At 44.2% G+C, this 15,121-nt stretch overlaps 1 protein-coding gene across 1 annotated transcript in view; it reads left to right on the top strand.

Annotated features, from left to right (window-relative positions):
* Positions 1 to 15,121, top strand: part of LOC112068574 (receptor-type tyrosine-protein phosphatase mu-like) — a 180,546-nt gene that overhangs the window by 145,451 nt on the left and 19,974 nt on the right. Inside the window, 6 exon segments of the mRNA XM_070438203.1 lie at positions 2,034 to 2,070; positions 8,152 to 8,249; positions 11,406 to 11,522; positions 12,243 to 12,397; positions 13,240 to 13,307; positions 13,310 to 13,374. Coding sequence (XP_070294304.1) covers positions 2,034 to 2,070; positions 8,152 to 8,249; positions 11,406 to 11,522; positions 12,243 to 12,397; positions 13,240 to 13,307; positions 13,310 to 13,374 — 540 coding nt within the window.

Raw genomic sequence — 15,121 nt, 5'->3', positions numbered from 1 at the left:
GTGTCTGTGTCCAGTCGTGTGTCTGTGTCCAGTCCTGTGTGTGTTGTGTTGAATTAGCATTCTGCGGTTCGTCTAGCCGCTCTGCAGGTTAGCTGATGAAGCTACTTACAGCCTGACCCCCAAGGGACTCCTATCAGGACACGGCCTGAAGACTTGTATATGTAATGTACACTACCTCCCTCCGCTGAACCTCTCCTCTCCCTTTAGACTCTGTCTGGCTTGCTGCTCCCTCCCGAGTGTTTCTGTAGCCTGGTCCAAGATCTGTTTGTGCTGTCTTGCGTGACGACGACCATAGAAGTTGGCTAATTAGCACAGATCTGGAACCAGGCTAGGGTTTGTGTGTGGCGCAGTCAGTCAGTGAGCTCTGCAGCACTTTAGTGAGTACTGCTTGTCTTCTAGGCACAGACTCAACAGATCCCAATGAAGTCGAATTTCAGAAGAGCGTCGAAACCTTTCTTCCACCATGATGATCACACAGAATACGTGACCAGTCAATGAACCCTTCTCCTAATAGCCTCTCGCTAACTAACTCTATCGTCGATTTTCCTCACCATGTGTGCTCCCACGGTGAGAATTCATCGATAGTGTGTAGAGCAAGAGGATAAACAACTCTTATGGTGGACAAGATATAAAGAAATCATTTAAACAGCGCACTCAGCAAACAGAGCCCAGAGAGACAGAGCCCAGAGAGGCAGAGAGCCCATCAGAGCCCGTCAGAGCCATGAGAACGGAGAGCCCTCAGAGCCCAGAGAGGGGAGAGCCATCAGAGAGACGGAGAGCCGTCAAGAAGCCCAGAGAGACGGAGAGCCCGCAGAGCCCAAGAGACGGAGAGCCGCAACAGACGGCGTCAGAGCCAGAAGGCGGAAGCCATCAGAGCCCAGAAGACGGAGACGCCGTCAAGCCCAGAGAGGCGGATAGCCCATCAGAGCCAGCAGAGCAGCCAGAAGACGGAGAGCCCGTCAGAGCCCAGAGAGACGGACGAGCCCGTCAGAGGCCCAGAGAGACGAGAGCCCGTCAGAGCCCAGGAGACGAACCGTAAGAAGCAACCGTCAGAGCCAGAAAGGCGAGAGCCCGTCAGACCCAGAGACGACGGAGGAGCCAGAGAGCCAGAGAGACGAGAGCCCTTCAGGACCCAGAGAGACGGAAGCCCAGAGACAGCCCAGAGAGGCGAGAGAGCCCTGTCAAGCCCAGAGGAGACGGAGAGCCCTTCAACCACGAGAGACGAGAGCCGTCAGAGCCCAAGAGCGCGGAAGACGCCCAGCCTATCAGAGTCAGAGGGATTAAGTTTTCCCGTTTGATTCAGTCCTTTTATATTCCACGTTGAGAAAGTTAATTACAGTTGAGGTAAATGAAATATGGCGGTGTTAAGAGCTGGACCAGATGAAGACAATGGCTCACACTTTGTGGCGTGTGGGAACGGCTCTTTACGCTTACGCTTAGCTTCCCACTTTGTACGGTAGGCCTTGCTAGAATACAAGATGCTCGACAAATGAGTAATCCCTAGGAGATTGAGCGTATTACGAAGATAAATCACACAATATGCATTGGAAGAATAGTACAACCGTGTGTGTTGGATGTTAATTTGACCACTATTGTCACAACAAAATAATCCTGCAGCAACACAGGATTTGAATGTTTAGTCCATAATTTTGCTTGATCGATGGTTAGACTATTAGCTGGCCAAAAAATGAGGCTACATGAAAAGTGCAATACTGTTTATATAACTGCATGTTAGTGTGGCTTTTAAGTTAATTTATGTAAATCATGATCCTTATTTACATGTGTGTTCACTAACTTTATAGTTGCTGGAAGCCGAATCAACCTTTTCTTTCTAATTGGTTTGAATTATTTAGTCATTTAAGACCACACTGCTGCTTTTGAAATATGTTTTCACTGCAGCAGGTTTTTCTTTTTGACTCAAGTAAACAAATATGCCCATTATCCTSCATTCCTTTGTGTGTTCAAACCTTTTTGACTGACATCTGTGTGCTTAAAGTTTGTTTCTCTCTCTCGCTCTGTCTTTCGGATTTCAGGGCTACCACAGACCAAATCACTACATCTCTACCCAAGGTAAGAACAGCAACASACCATAGGCATTCTCTTGTCTGAATATTTTCAGTATTGTTGTCAGATATGCAACTCTTCCGTCTGCTGTTCAGACTGACGGCCTCATCGGAACTGTCAACACGGATATATAGGAAGTAAAAAGCTGTGGGACTCCCCTCTCTTTAACCAACCTCCTCTCCACCTTCCAAGCCGTGTTATGTAGCGTCTTAAAACAAGTCATCAGCCGTGTGAGCAGGAGGGGTGGAGAGAGAACGAGGGATGAGAAAGGAAGAGGGCAGTAATAAATAAATGGAATAGGCCATGTGTGCTGGCACATTTGTATGTGTGTGTGCGCATTCATGCACGTGCATGTCTAAAGGTGTGCGTGTTATAACTGCGTTAATCCGGCAGGCAGATGCTGGCTGTGTGCAAGAGGACCGCTTTTCCAACAAGCCCCCTGGAGGGGCTCTCTGATTGATAGTTAATTGTTGTGCAGTTCTCGGAGGCCCTGTTTCCTCAGCCAGCCGCGCAAAGGTAATTCCATTCCATGCTTACTCCGACTAAAGGCAGCCCATTGAGACATAATAGACTCTGCAGTCTGGTCTAGTTGGCCTGGCATAATGGCCTGCCCCGGCCACCCTCCTGGCCGCTCTGAACTCGACCAGCATCTAAAACGGCCCCCACTATGACTTGGTAGTGTGACTCTGTGTACTACATTGTTTCCAGCAATGCAGAGATAAAGATAAGATAAAAAAAAAAAAATAGAAATGGTGACAGGAGGAATAAATACACAGTGAATAATGGCTATATACATGGAGTAGAAAATAACATGGCTGTATAGAGGGAGTAGAAAATAACATGGCTGTATACAGGGAGCAGAAAATAACATGGCTGTATACAGGGAGTAGAAAATAACATGTCTGTTGTCACGAACCGGCTCAGTTAGTAACAAAAACAGCCACAAAAATGCCTAAACCAAATCTATCAGTGTCTGCATGGAGAGAGTCTCCCCAATGAACGGGGAAGAGGTGCATTTATCTTGGGGGACACCCGAGCCCAGGTGTGTCCCATTTCGCTGACGACCCTCCCAGCTCCGCCCACTGACATCCTATTAAGGAAAACAAGAGCAAAGAGAAAAAATTTGGCAGACAGAGTGGGAGGGTCGTCGACAGTAATACATGGAAGCAGAAAATAACCTGGCTGTATACAGGAAGAGAGAAAATAACATGGCTGTGTAATACGGGAAGCAGAAAATAACATGGTTGTATACAGGTAAGCAGAAAATAAATGGCTGTATACAGGGAGCAGAAAGATACCATGGCTGTATACAGGGAGCAGAAAATAAGCATGGCTTGTATACAGGGAGCAGAAAATAACATGGCTGTATACAGGGTTAAGCAGAAATAACATGGCTGTATACAGGAGCAGAAAATAACATGGCTGTATACAAGGAAGCAGAAAATAACATGGTGTAATACAGAGCAGAAACTAACATGGCTGTATACAGGGAGCAGAAAATAACATGGCTGTATACAGGGAGCAGAAAAATACCATGGCTGTATACAGGAAGCAGAAAATAACATGGCTTGTAATCAGGAAGCAGAAAATAACATGGCTGATAATAGCAGGGAGCAGAAATAAATGGCCGTATACAGGAAGCAGAAAATAACCTGGCTGTATACAGGGAGCAGAAAATAACATGTGTATACAGGAAGCAGAAATAACGATGGCTGTATATCGGGAGCAGAAAATAACATGGCTGTCTACAGGGAGCAGAAATAAATGCTTGTATACAGGAAGCAGAAAATAACATGGCTGTATACAGGAAGCAGAAAATAACATGGCTGTATAGCAGGGAGCAGAAATAACATGGCTGTATACAGGGAGAGAAATACCATGGCTTGTATACAGAACCAGAAAATAACATGGCTGTATACGGGAGCAGAAATAACATGGCTGTAGTTACAGGGAGCAGAAACATAACATGGCTGTCATACAGGAGCAGAAAAATAACATGGTTATACAGGGAGCAGAAATATAACTGGCTGTATACACGGAGCAGAAAATAACATGGCCGTATACAGGGAGCAGAAAATAACATGGCTGATACAGGAGAGAAAATAACATGGCTGTATACAGGGAGCAGAAAATAACATGGCTGTATACAGGGAGTAGAAAATAACATGGCTGTACTAGGAGAGGGTTGACCTCTATCCTATTTTATGAGACTATGCAATACTTACTGTACTTAGTCATTATATACATTGAATACGAGAGAAAATAATGGAACACACCGGCCTCAGACAGAATTGGCCTTTTTTTTTTTACATATATGTTATGTTGGTGTTTGCAACTTTAAAAGAGTTTCAAAGCGGGGAGCGAGAGCAGAAAACAGTAACTAAGCCGTTGTCCAGTTGAAAGGCTCATATGTGCTGCAGGCCAATCGGACGCTTGTCAGTCAACGGCGTTCATACACTTTGTCTGAGCAGCTGCATTTTCTCCATCCACCCCTTTTGGTCGGTTAGCCTTTTTAATACAATATAATTGATACAATACATATCACCTTTATTGCCAGATCAATATTCCAACACTTTTTCAAATGTTTTAAGTAGACACATACACATTAACTATGCCCTCACACAACCCCTGGCTGCCTTGCACATTCCTATTTCTAAGGGGGAAAAAAAGGTGAGAAAAAGTAGCCTGGTCTCTCTTCCTCCTGKAGAATCCCAGCAGTCTGTCTGTGTCTCTCCGTGTAGCAAGATGAGAAGCATTCCAGTCTCCTCACGGACAGAGCCTCGCCTCTGACAGCCTGTCCACTCGGGCTGTCTGTGGAGCTTTTGTTTAGCTTTTTCTCCTGCTTCCTTGTCCTATTCCCCCAGTGCACTATGGGAGAAGCTCTTCTCCACATCTAATTGCCTGACTTGACTTCACCCTCTGCTGCGCTCGGCCATTTACTGTATCTGAAAAATGATGTKACTTTTTCTTCTCCCAGACGACGACACCAGCCGCTCTGCTTCTCTTCTCCGCCGAGATTTTCTTTCGCCACACGCTCTTAACGCCGTGTCAACACAGATTACTGTTTTGGTCGGCAAGTGTCCTGCAAGTTCACAAAGTATCTGCATAAGGGGGGAGGGGGGAGTACTAGCATAGCGCTCTTAGATGGAAAGAGTTGGGAGATCAATCCTCCAGGAATACACTGTGCACTGGGCATTTATCACATCATCTGCATATCATCACTACTTTCTCAGAGAGAAAAACATTCCTATCCCTGAGTGGATGAGGAACTGTAAGACAAACCACTGTTCTGATTGAACCARGGTTGAACCACTGATTGAACCACTGTTGATGTCAATTCTGAATTGAGTTGCGAATTTTGTCTTAAATTCCAATATATATATATATATATTTTTTTTTAATTAGCCACACCCTACAGGAAGCATAATTTGTATTTAATTTGAATGAAAATAAGTAGAATTGAATTCAGTGAAATTCATTGAAATTCAAATGGATAATGTATTCCATCATTGTGCTCATCGAGTATGGTTACCAACACATGTTGAAAAGTTTAATTTTCAAAACTCAATTCTACTAAAACTATTTTTTAAATAATTATAGAGGTCTTTTTGCATTCTGTCTATAATAACTCCTAATTCACCTACAATTACATACTAAACAACAATGCATATCCAAGTATGTGTTAGATCAAACACTCCAGAATGGAACCTCTTCTCATGACAAAAATACTAACAAATGACTATTTGACACTGTGAGTAATAATCAAGCTAATACTTGAAATGGTTTCTGTATTTCTTTAGTACGAGGTGTCAGATGCTTTTGGCAAAATATTTGTCAAAGGAATAAGACTCATATGTTTCATGTCTCTTTGAATTGTTTTGAAATTAATTCCAATTCAAATTGTGCTTCCTGTGGGGTGTAGCCAATTCAAATGTCAGTTCATGGGTCGAATTGAATTACATTCAGAAATATCGAATTGAACCCAAACCTGGATTTAACTAAATCTGCCTTAAAGATAGTAAGTTTATAGTAAAGAAGCAAAAAAGGAGCCTAGGCTGGTGATGCTATCAGGAGTTGCAAAGGCGGGCAGAGGAGAACAGGGAGTGTATTGGCCTGACACACAAAGCTCTTGTTCCTAGGAGAGATGGTCATGAATACCAGGAGAACATGGAGCCTGGCATCGCTAATGAGAAAAGTGGCTTGCTCGCACTAGAGGCACACGGCAATGTCACACCAGGAGGATTCTCCAGCGACACAAGTGTTTGGTAATGCGGCTGTTTGTTTGAGCATGAATATGGAACATCTGCAGTGAGCTGTGTGTGTGTGTGGTTTAGCTCTTGGATGCAGTTTGCCATGGCTGGAGGTACACGCGTCGCAGCTCTCGAGAACACACACACACAGATTTGCAGGAGCTAATTAGCTCGTCAAAAGTCATTTTTCACATTTGCCAGTTAATTAAAAATAATGTTTATTTGAATTAATTAAATMAGTAATTCTTCCTTGCAGGGATCCTTCATTGCTCGGCGCAATCTGAAACACGGCCCACATTAAAGTGTGTAGGAGTTAATTGAGAGTGTGTGCATACTGCTATCCCCCTACCTTGTCATTCAGCTTGTGTTGGCGTGTGTGTCTGTGTGTGCGGACTTAGATCCAGGCATTAGTTGATTCCCCTGTCAACAGTGATCAGAATGCACAGGCACACAGCGCCTGTGTTCCGTTTTGATCAGGTTCAACTGGGAAAAACAAGYTGTTAATCAGCTGAACCTGTGTACTTTTCATGCTCAGAAAGCAAGCAATGGACAAATGTAAGGGATGTGATGAGCATCAAATCAGTATGACAGTAACCTGGTCTAAGACGTGGGTGATGAGACAGACAAATGAGTTGCAGGTCTGACAACAATATTGACAATACTTGAGTGGAAAAAACCTCTTGCGTTGGTGTCATTGATAACATTGATATCATAGTGCCTTCAGAAGGTATTCACATCCCTTGACTTTTCACACATTTTGATTTTACAGCCTGAATTTAAAATGGATTAAATTGAGATGTTGGGTCATTGGCCTACACACAATACCCCATAATGTCAAAGTGGAATTATGTTTTTTMAAATTATTAATAATTAATTAAAAATTAAAAGCTGAAATGTCTTGAGTCAATAAGTATTCAACCCCTTTATGGCAAGCCTAAATAAGTTCAGGAGTAAAAAATGTGCTTAACAAGTCACAAGTTGCATGGACTCCCTCTGTGTGCAATAATAGTGTTTAACATGATTTTTGAATGACTACCTCATCTCTGTTCCCCACACATACAATTATCTGTAAGGTCCCTCAATCGAGGAGTGAATTTCAAACACCGATTCAACCACAAAGACCTGGGAGGTTTTCCAATGCCTCACAAATAAGGGCACCCATTGGTAGATGGGTAAAAAAAAAAATACAAAAAAATGATACAAAAAAATAAAAAGATTAAAAAATAAAAACTCTTCCATTGAATATCCCTTTGAGCATGGTGAAGTTATTAATTACACTTTGGATGGTGTGTCAATGGGACGGAAGGAAACCGCTCAGGGATTTCACCATGAGGCCAATGATGACTATAAAACAGTTAGTTTAATTAGCTGTGATAGGAGAAAATTGACGATGGATCAATGTTGTAGTTACTACCCTAAATGGCAGAGTGAAAATAAGGAAGCCTATACAGAATTTAAAAAAAATCCAAAACATGCATCCTGTTTTAAATAAGGCACCAAAATATAACTGCAAAAAATGTGGCAAAGAAATGAATACAAAGCATTATGTCATTATGTTTGAGGTAAATCCAACACATCACTGAATACCATTCTTCATTTTTTCAAGCTCTATTATGTTATGGATATGCTTGTCCTCGGCAAAGACTAGGGAGAAAAATCCACCTTTCAGCAGGACAATAACCTAAAACATCGCACTTTGCAACACAACAAAATGTGGAAAAGGGGGTTTGAATACTTTCTGAAYGCACTGTAGATAACATTGATAACATTGCTATCAGTATGATCACAAAGGGCTTTACGTACACTCAACCTCTCCCTCCTGTTCTCTTTCTCTCAGGGCCCATGCAGGAGACTGTCTACGACTTCTGGAGGATGGTGTGGCAGGAGAACACGGCAACTATTGTCATGGTGACCAACCTGGTGGAGGTGGGAAGGGTGAGTACCATGAGACCCCAGCCACACACACACACTCAGTACTGGTACATTTTTGTTGATTCAGCCAATAAAGAAATGAAAGAAACCAAATGGCCATATTCCAGCTAGGGGATTACAGAAACCCTGGGCCTGATATTATTCCAGCTAGGGGATTACAGAAACCCTGGGCCTGACATTATTCCAGCTAGGGGATTACAGAAACCCTGGGCCTGACATTATTCCAGCTAGGGGATTACAGAAACCCTGTGCCTGACATTATTCCAACTAGGGGATTACAGAAACCCTGAGCCTGACATTATTCCAACTAGGGGATTACAGAAACCCTGAGCCTGACATTATTCCAACTAGGGGATTACAGAAACCCTGGGCCTGACATTTTATATCCACTGGAAACTTTAGGCAATGTCCCGTGTGGATGCAGACCTTTGTTCAATCCTATCAACAATTGTTTAAGCCTTGAGAGGCGTGATCAGAGAGTGATCTGACCTGTTAGTCGAATAATCTCTCTAACGCGGTCAAACCTATAACACCACACACACACACTGACAGAGAGGACATGCCTAACCTGTCTGTGGCTCGTTTAAGAGCCCCAACACCCAGTGGCACCATATCGCATCAGCAAAAGAGGATCCGTGATGCACGTCCCCAGAGAGTTAGCCAAGCGTTTGAATCCTCCCACCACCGAGCAGAGCCACCACCTGGTGCTATTGTTTTAACCCCTCAGCCCTGGCCATCCCATCTCACCCCCTGTTGAGTCTCCACTCTCCAGACCCCTTCAGTGGGCCGACGGAAGGCTAGGGGAAGGGAGGCAGGCAGGGAGCACAGTGTTAGTCTCTTCCACCATAATAATAAAAACCACTCGCTCCACGGCCATCACCATCTGCTAGGCTGCTTCACCGCTGATGAACTCTGGGAAATCCCTTCTCCCAGGCTCCTGTCGCTCGCTTTCATGCCAAGCTGTTTAGTTTTGATTTCGATCCAGACTCTTTTCTGTTTTTACTTCTCTTTTGGACCGCGGGGTAGAGGGATGACGGAGAAAATAACACAACCCCAGATAATTTGTTTGTGACTGGCGCAGGCAGCCACGCACCCAAAGCAGGCAGCCACGCACCCAAAGCAGGCAGCCACGCACCCAAAGCAGGCAGGCAGCCACGCACCCAAAGCAGGCTGCCACCCAAAGCATATCGCATCATAGCCGTCCGACATAGTCAGAGTTAATGGTTAAATAGGATATTTCAACCAAGACTTAATCTAAACAGTGCTCCTCAGAGATTAGTTAGCAGCAGTGTCAGGGAGATCTGAGAGGCTGGAGGATCTGGACTTGAGCTCCATACTGTTTATTTTGATAGTGTCACTGGATACCCAAACCTCATTTCACTGATAATCAGGGCTGAAGCTACAGTCAGCTCCACAGGGATCCCCCACACTTTATTTACCCTGTCATATGGCGGCGGGGTGTCAAGTAAGATACGGATAGATAGCTAATCGTATTACCATGTCATCCTCCCAGTCTTTTAGTGTGAACCTTAAAACATAAATAGACTATGTGACACTCTGTGACCAAAAATGGTGCTCCCATCGTACTGAAACAAACAAGTAACTTGCTAATGTGTGAGTGAGGAAAAGTAGGGTGTGTGTGTGGTGTGTGGGGGGGCACTCATCGTATTATGCTGTATCACTCTCTCCATGATCAACACTGTCACAGAAGACCGAAAGAAAAACATTTCCCAGTGCCACCGCCATTTAAGAAAACAGATATCCTTATCGCAGTTAAACAGTTCTTTCTGGTCCTCTCCAGAGAAGCAACCAGCGACGATAACTATGGTGGAGCTACCGGGAAAAAATATACATTAAAACACAATTATATCACCAATTAGAATAATTACAGTATCAGGGAGGGAGGGAACAGAGGACAGAGACAGATGAAGATGAGGAGAAATGCAGAGGATAAGGATGATCCAGAGAGTGAGAAGATGAGGCTGGTGACAGAGGAGAGGAGAGGACGGAGGGAGTGAGTGAGTGAGTGAGGGAGGGAAAAAGGCGAGAAGGTGGGCTGGGGAACAGAGGAGCGGACGGAGGACAAGTGAGGGAACCGAGTGAGTGAGGGAGGGAGAAGAGGAGAGAGAAGATGAGGCTGGTGACAGAGGAGAGAAGGAGGAGAGTGAGTGAGTGGGAAACCGAGTCGTGACGTGGTGAGGAGGCGAGGAGAAGAGGAGAGAGAAGATGAGGCTGGTGACAGAGGGGAGGGAGAAGGAGGGAAAGTGTCAGAAAAATTAAATAAAAGATCATGACAGTGTATCAATATGAAAAAGAAACAAAGGGTTGAGCTGGTTTTAAATGATCAATGGTGAATTCTGAAGTAACTGTACTACTGTATATAATAGAGACAATAAGCCTCTTGCTGTGTAGGATGAGCCAGATAAGTGAGGTGGCGCTATCACAGAATCTGRACTGTGCGACTTCTAGTGTCCCCTTAGAGTTCACAACCTCTTAATGAAGAAAGAGCCCAGTGGTGCAGTATGGGTAATTAGAGCGGGGACATTGAGCACCTGCCCAAACACAGAGGAGGGCTGTCTGCCTGCCGCCATCTGAGACACCGTCAAGATGTTACTCACTGGTTGCATCTCAAATGGTACACTTTTCCCTTTGTAGTACACTACTTCTGGCCAGGGCCAAAGTAGTGCACTATACAGGGAATATGGTGTCAAATGTAGTGCACTATACAGGGAATATGGTGCCAAAAGTAGTGCACTATACAGGGAATAGGGTGCCATTTCAGACACACACCACAAGTGGTTGTTCTCTAAAAGCATTGGGACGTCTGTTTTGTATTTTCAACATTTAGTCCTCTAGGTTGCCCAGAATTCACTGAGAGCATAATTATGTTGTGAAACTTAAAGAAGAACGAGTATTAGACCGTTGAGTTGACTCACAACAACACCTTATCAAACAACGTACACAGTAGACACCTTCCTTCAGTAGCATGCATACACTCATCCCAAGAACATCTCAGGCAGGTTTCCACCTTGAAGGAACAGTTATTTCACCATGGGCGTGCATGCTGGAGCGTGTGTGTATTGTGGACAGAGGTTGTTGACAAGCCTCTACTGCGGTCAGGTCATCCCATTACACCCTGTGTCCCCTCGGTCCCCTCAGGTGAAGTGCTGTAAGTACTGGCCTGACGACACTGAAATCTACAGGGACATGAAGGTGACCCTCATCGAGACACAGCTGCTGTCAGAGTACGTCATCAGGACCTTCGCTGTGGAAAAGGTAGGGACACTCCACTTGATCATGATAGTGGAAGTCAATCATTGCGTTGTATTATAGTGTAGTGTTTAGCATGTATTGTGCCTAGGTTTGACAGATCGTCACATTGTACCGGGGGTGTCTTACTCCTTGCACCCACCTAGGCAACGCCCAGCTACCAACTACTTTACTGAGTGTTCCTAGTGGCGTCCTCCGTAATAGGCCCATCTGTCTTTAAGAATGACTGTCTGTAACCATTTTTAGTGTTTATCATCCTACTGTATTCCAGGCTGCTACCAGGCCTTTCCACTTCTATTCCCCTGAGCTGTGAATATTTCCCCTAGGGGGGGTGTGTGTGTGTGTGTGTGTGTGTGTTGAAGGCTCTGACGGGTGTCCGCCCTGCCGTCTGTATTCAGCCTGCTCGCTGTGTGTGTGAATCATCACTGTTCTCCAGCTGTTCTTCTCCTGTTTCAATCCCCCCCAGAGATGGGCTTTGTCATCAGTGTCCCTGTCTCCCTGTTCTGCTCAAGAACAAGATCAAAATACTGCTTAGGAGGAAGGGGGAGAGAGGGAGATAGGAGAGAGATGGGTCTGTTTGGGGAGTGGGTAGACCTCAGCTGCAGTCCTCATTGTTAGCCACCCTCGGTGTGCATGCCTGGTGTGTGTCACAACAAGACCTCTCAACAGTTTGTTACTTGTGAATCCAAATGAAGTATTCAACTGTGTTTTGTCTTGTCTCTCCAGAGGGGAGCCCATGAGATCCGGGAGATCCGTCAGTTCCACTTCACTGGCTGGCCAGACCACGGGGTCCCCTACCACACCACCGGCCTGCTGGGCTTCGTACGCAGGGTGAAGTCCAAGACCCCCGCCAATGCCGGGCCCATGGTGGTCCACTGCAGGTCAGACAGACTCACACACTCACTCTGGCTGGCTGGCTGGTTGGCTGGTTAACTGGTTGGTTGGCTGGCTGGTTAACTGGTTGGTTGGCTGGCTGGTTAACTGGTTGGTTGGTTTGGGCTGGCTTGGTTAACTGGTTGGTTGGCTGGCTGGTTTAACTGGTTTGGCTGGCTGGTTGGTTAACTGGTTGGCTGGCTGGCTTGGCTGGTTGGCTGGTTGGTTGGCTGGCTGGCTGGGCTAACTGGTTGATGGCTGGCTAACTGGTTGGTGGTTGGCTGGCTAACTGGTTGGTGGTTGGCTGGCTAACTGGTTGGTTGGTTGGCTTGCTGGCTAACTGTTGGTTGGCTGGCTAACTGGTTGGTTGGCTGGCTAACTGGTTGGCTGGCTGGCTGGCTGGCTAACTGGCTGGCTAACTGGTTGGCTGGCTAGCTGGCTGGCTGGCTAACTGGTTGGCTGGCTGGCCGGTTGGCTGGTTAACTGGTTTGTTGGTTGGCTGGCTGACCAGTTGGCTGGTTAACTGGTTGGTTGGCTGGTTGGCTGGCTAACTGGTTGTTTCGCTGGATAGAGCTGTTCCTCTTTCTGTCTCTTTTGCTCCCCACTCCATTTGGTATGACTCAGAAAGACATAGCTAATGGATACTAATACAAAGTCAACAGCCACACTAAATAAAGTGGAGCCGCTATTGTCTGTCACACCCGTAACTGTTTAGACTCTCATGCATGTCTTGCCCTGATGTTTTCCATACAAATAGTCCCAGATATTTTGGCAACCAGGGCTTTGCTATAAAGAGTGTTCCCACATGTGCTTTGGTTCTCACGCTGTGTGGCTGTGTCTGTGTTCTCAGTGCAGGGGCGGGCAGGACTGGCTGTTTCATCGTGATTGACATCATGCTCGACATGGCGGAGAGAGAGGGTGTGTCGACATCTACAACTGTGTGAGAGAGCTGCGCTCACGAAGGGTTAACATGGTCCAGACAGAGGTAAGAATGCATTGTCCTCGCTTGAACCCAAACACACAGGACCAAAATGGAAACCAGCCTTTTTACTTATTTGTGTATATAATCCTCGGTAGTATTGGTATATGTCTGTTTCCTTCTTTGTTTGTGTTATATAATCCTCGGTAGTATTGGTATATGTCTGTTTCCTACTTGTTTTGTGTATATAATCCCTGGTGGTATTGGTATATGTCTGTTTCCTACTTGTTTTGTGTATATAATCCCTGGTGGTATTGGTATATGTCTGTTTTCCTACTTGTTTTGTGTATATAATCCTGGTGGTATTGGTATATGTCTGTTTCCTACTTGTTTTTGGTATATAATCCCTGGTGGTATTGGTATATGTCTGTTTCCTACTTGTTTTGTGTATATAATCCTGGTGGTATTGGTATATGTCTGTTTTCCTACTTTTTTTGTGTATATAATCCCTGGTGGTATTGGTATATGTTGTTTCCTACTTGTTTTGTGTATATAATCCCTGGTGGTATTGGTATATGTCTGTTTCCTACTTGTTTTGTGTATATAATCCCTGGTGGTATTGGTATATGTCTGTTTCCTACTTGTTTTGTGTATATAATCCCTGGTGGTATTGGTATATTGTCTGTTTCCTACTTGTTTTGTGTATATAATCCTCGGTAGTATTGGTATATGTCTGTTTCCTACTTGTTTTGTGTATATAATCCCTGGTGGTATTGGTATATGTCTGTTTCCTACTTGTTTTGTGATATAATCCCTGGTGGTATTGGTATATGTCTGTTTCTACTTGTTTGTGTATATAATCCTCGGTAGTATTGGTATATGTCTGTTTCCTACTTGTTTTGTGTATATAATCCTCGGTAGTATTGGTATATTTCTGTTTCCTACTTGTTTTGTGTATATAATCCTGGTAGTATTGGTATATGTCTGTTTCCTACTTGGTTTGTGTATATAATCCCTGGTAGTATTGGTATATGTCTGTTTCCTACTTGTTTATGTATATAATCCCTGGTAGTATTGGTATATGTCTGTTTCCTACTTGTTTTGTGTATATAATCCCTGGTGGTATTGTATATGTCTGTTTCCTACTTGTTTTGTGTATATAATCCCTGGTTGTATTGGTATATGTCTGTTTCCTACTTGTTTTGTGTATATAATCCTCGGTAGTTATTGGTATATGTCTGTTTCCTACTTGTTTTGTGTATATAATCCCTGGTAGTATTGGTATATGTCTGTTTCCTACTTGTTTTGTGTATATAATCCCTGGTAGTATTGGTATATGTCTGTTCTACTTGTTTTGTGTATATAATCCCTGGTGTATTGGTAAATGTCTGTTTCCTACTTGTTTTGTGTATATAATCCTTGTGGTATTGGTATATGTAGTTTCCTACTTGTTTTGTGTATATAATCCCTGGTGGTTTGGGTATATGTCTGTTTCCTACTTGTTTTGTGTATATAATCCTCGGTAGTATTGGTATATGTCTGTTTCCTACTTGTTTTGTGTATATAATCCTGGTGGTATTGGTATATGTCTGTTTCCTACTTGTTTTGTGTATATAATCCCTGGTGGTATTGGTATATGTCTGTTTCCTACTTGTTTTGTGTATATAATGCTCGTAGTATTGGTATATGTCTGTTTCCTACTTGTTTTGTGTATATATATCCTCGGTAGTATTGGTATATGTCTGTTTCCTACTTGTTTTGTGTATATAGTCCCTGGTAGTATTGGTATATGTCTGTTTCCTACTTGTTTTGT

The sequence above is a fragment of the Salvelinus sp. IW2-2015 genome, unplaced genomic scaffold, assembly GCF_002910315.2.
Source record: "Salvelinus sp. IW2-2015 unplaced genomic scaffold, ASM291031v2 Un_scaffold564, whole genome shotgun sequence".
NCBI classification, from domain to species: Eukaryota; Metazoa; Chordata; class Actinopteri; order Salmoniformes; family Salmonidae; genus Salvelinus; species Salvelinus sp. IW2-2015.
Note: the sequence above shows the minus strand (reverse complement) of the source record. Positions and strands in the feature narration are given on the sequence as shown.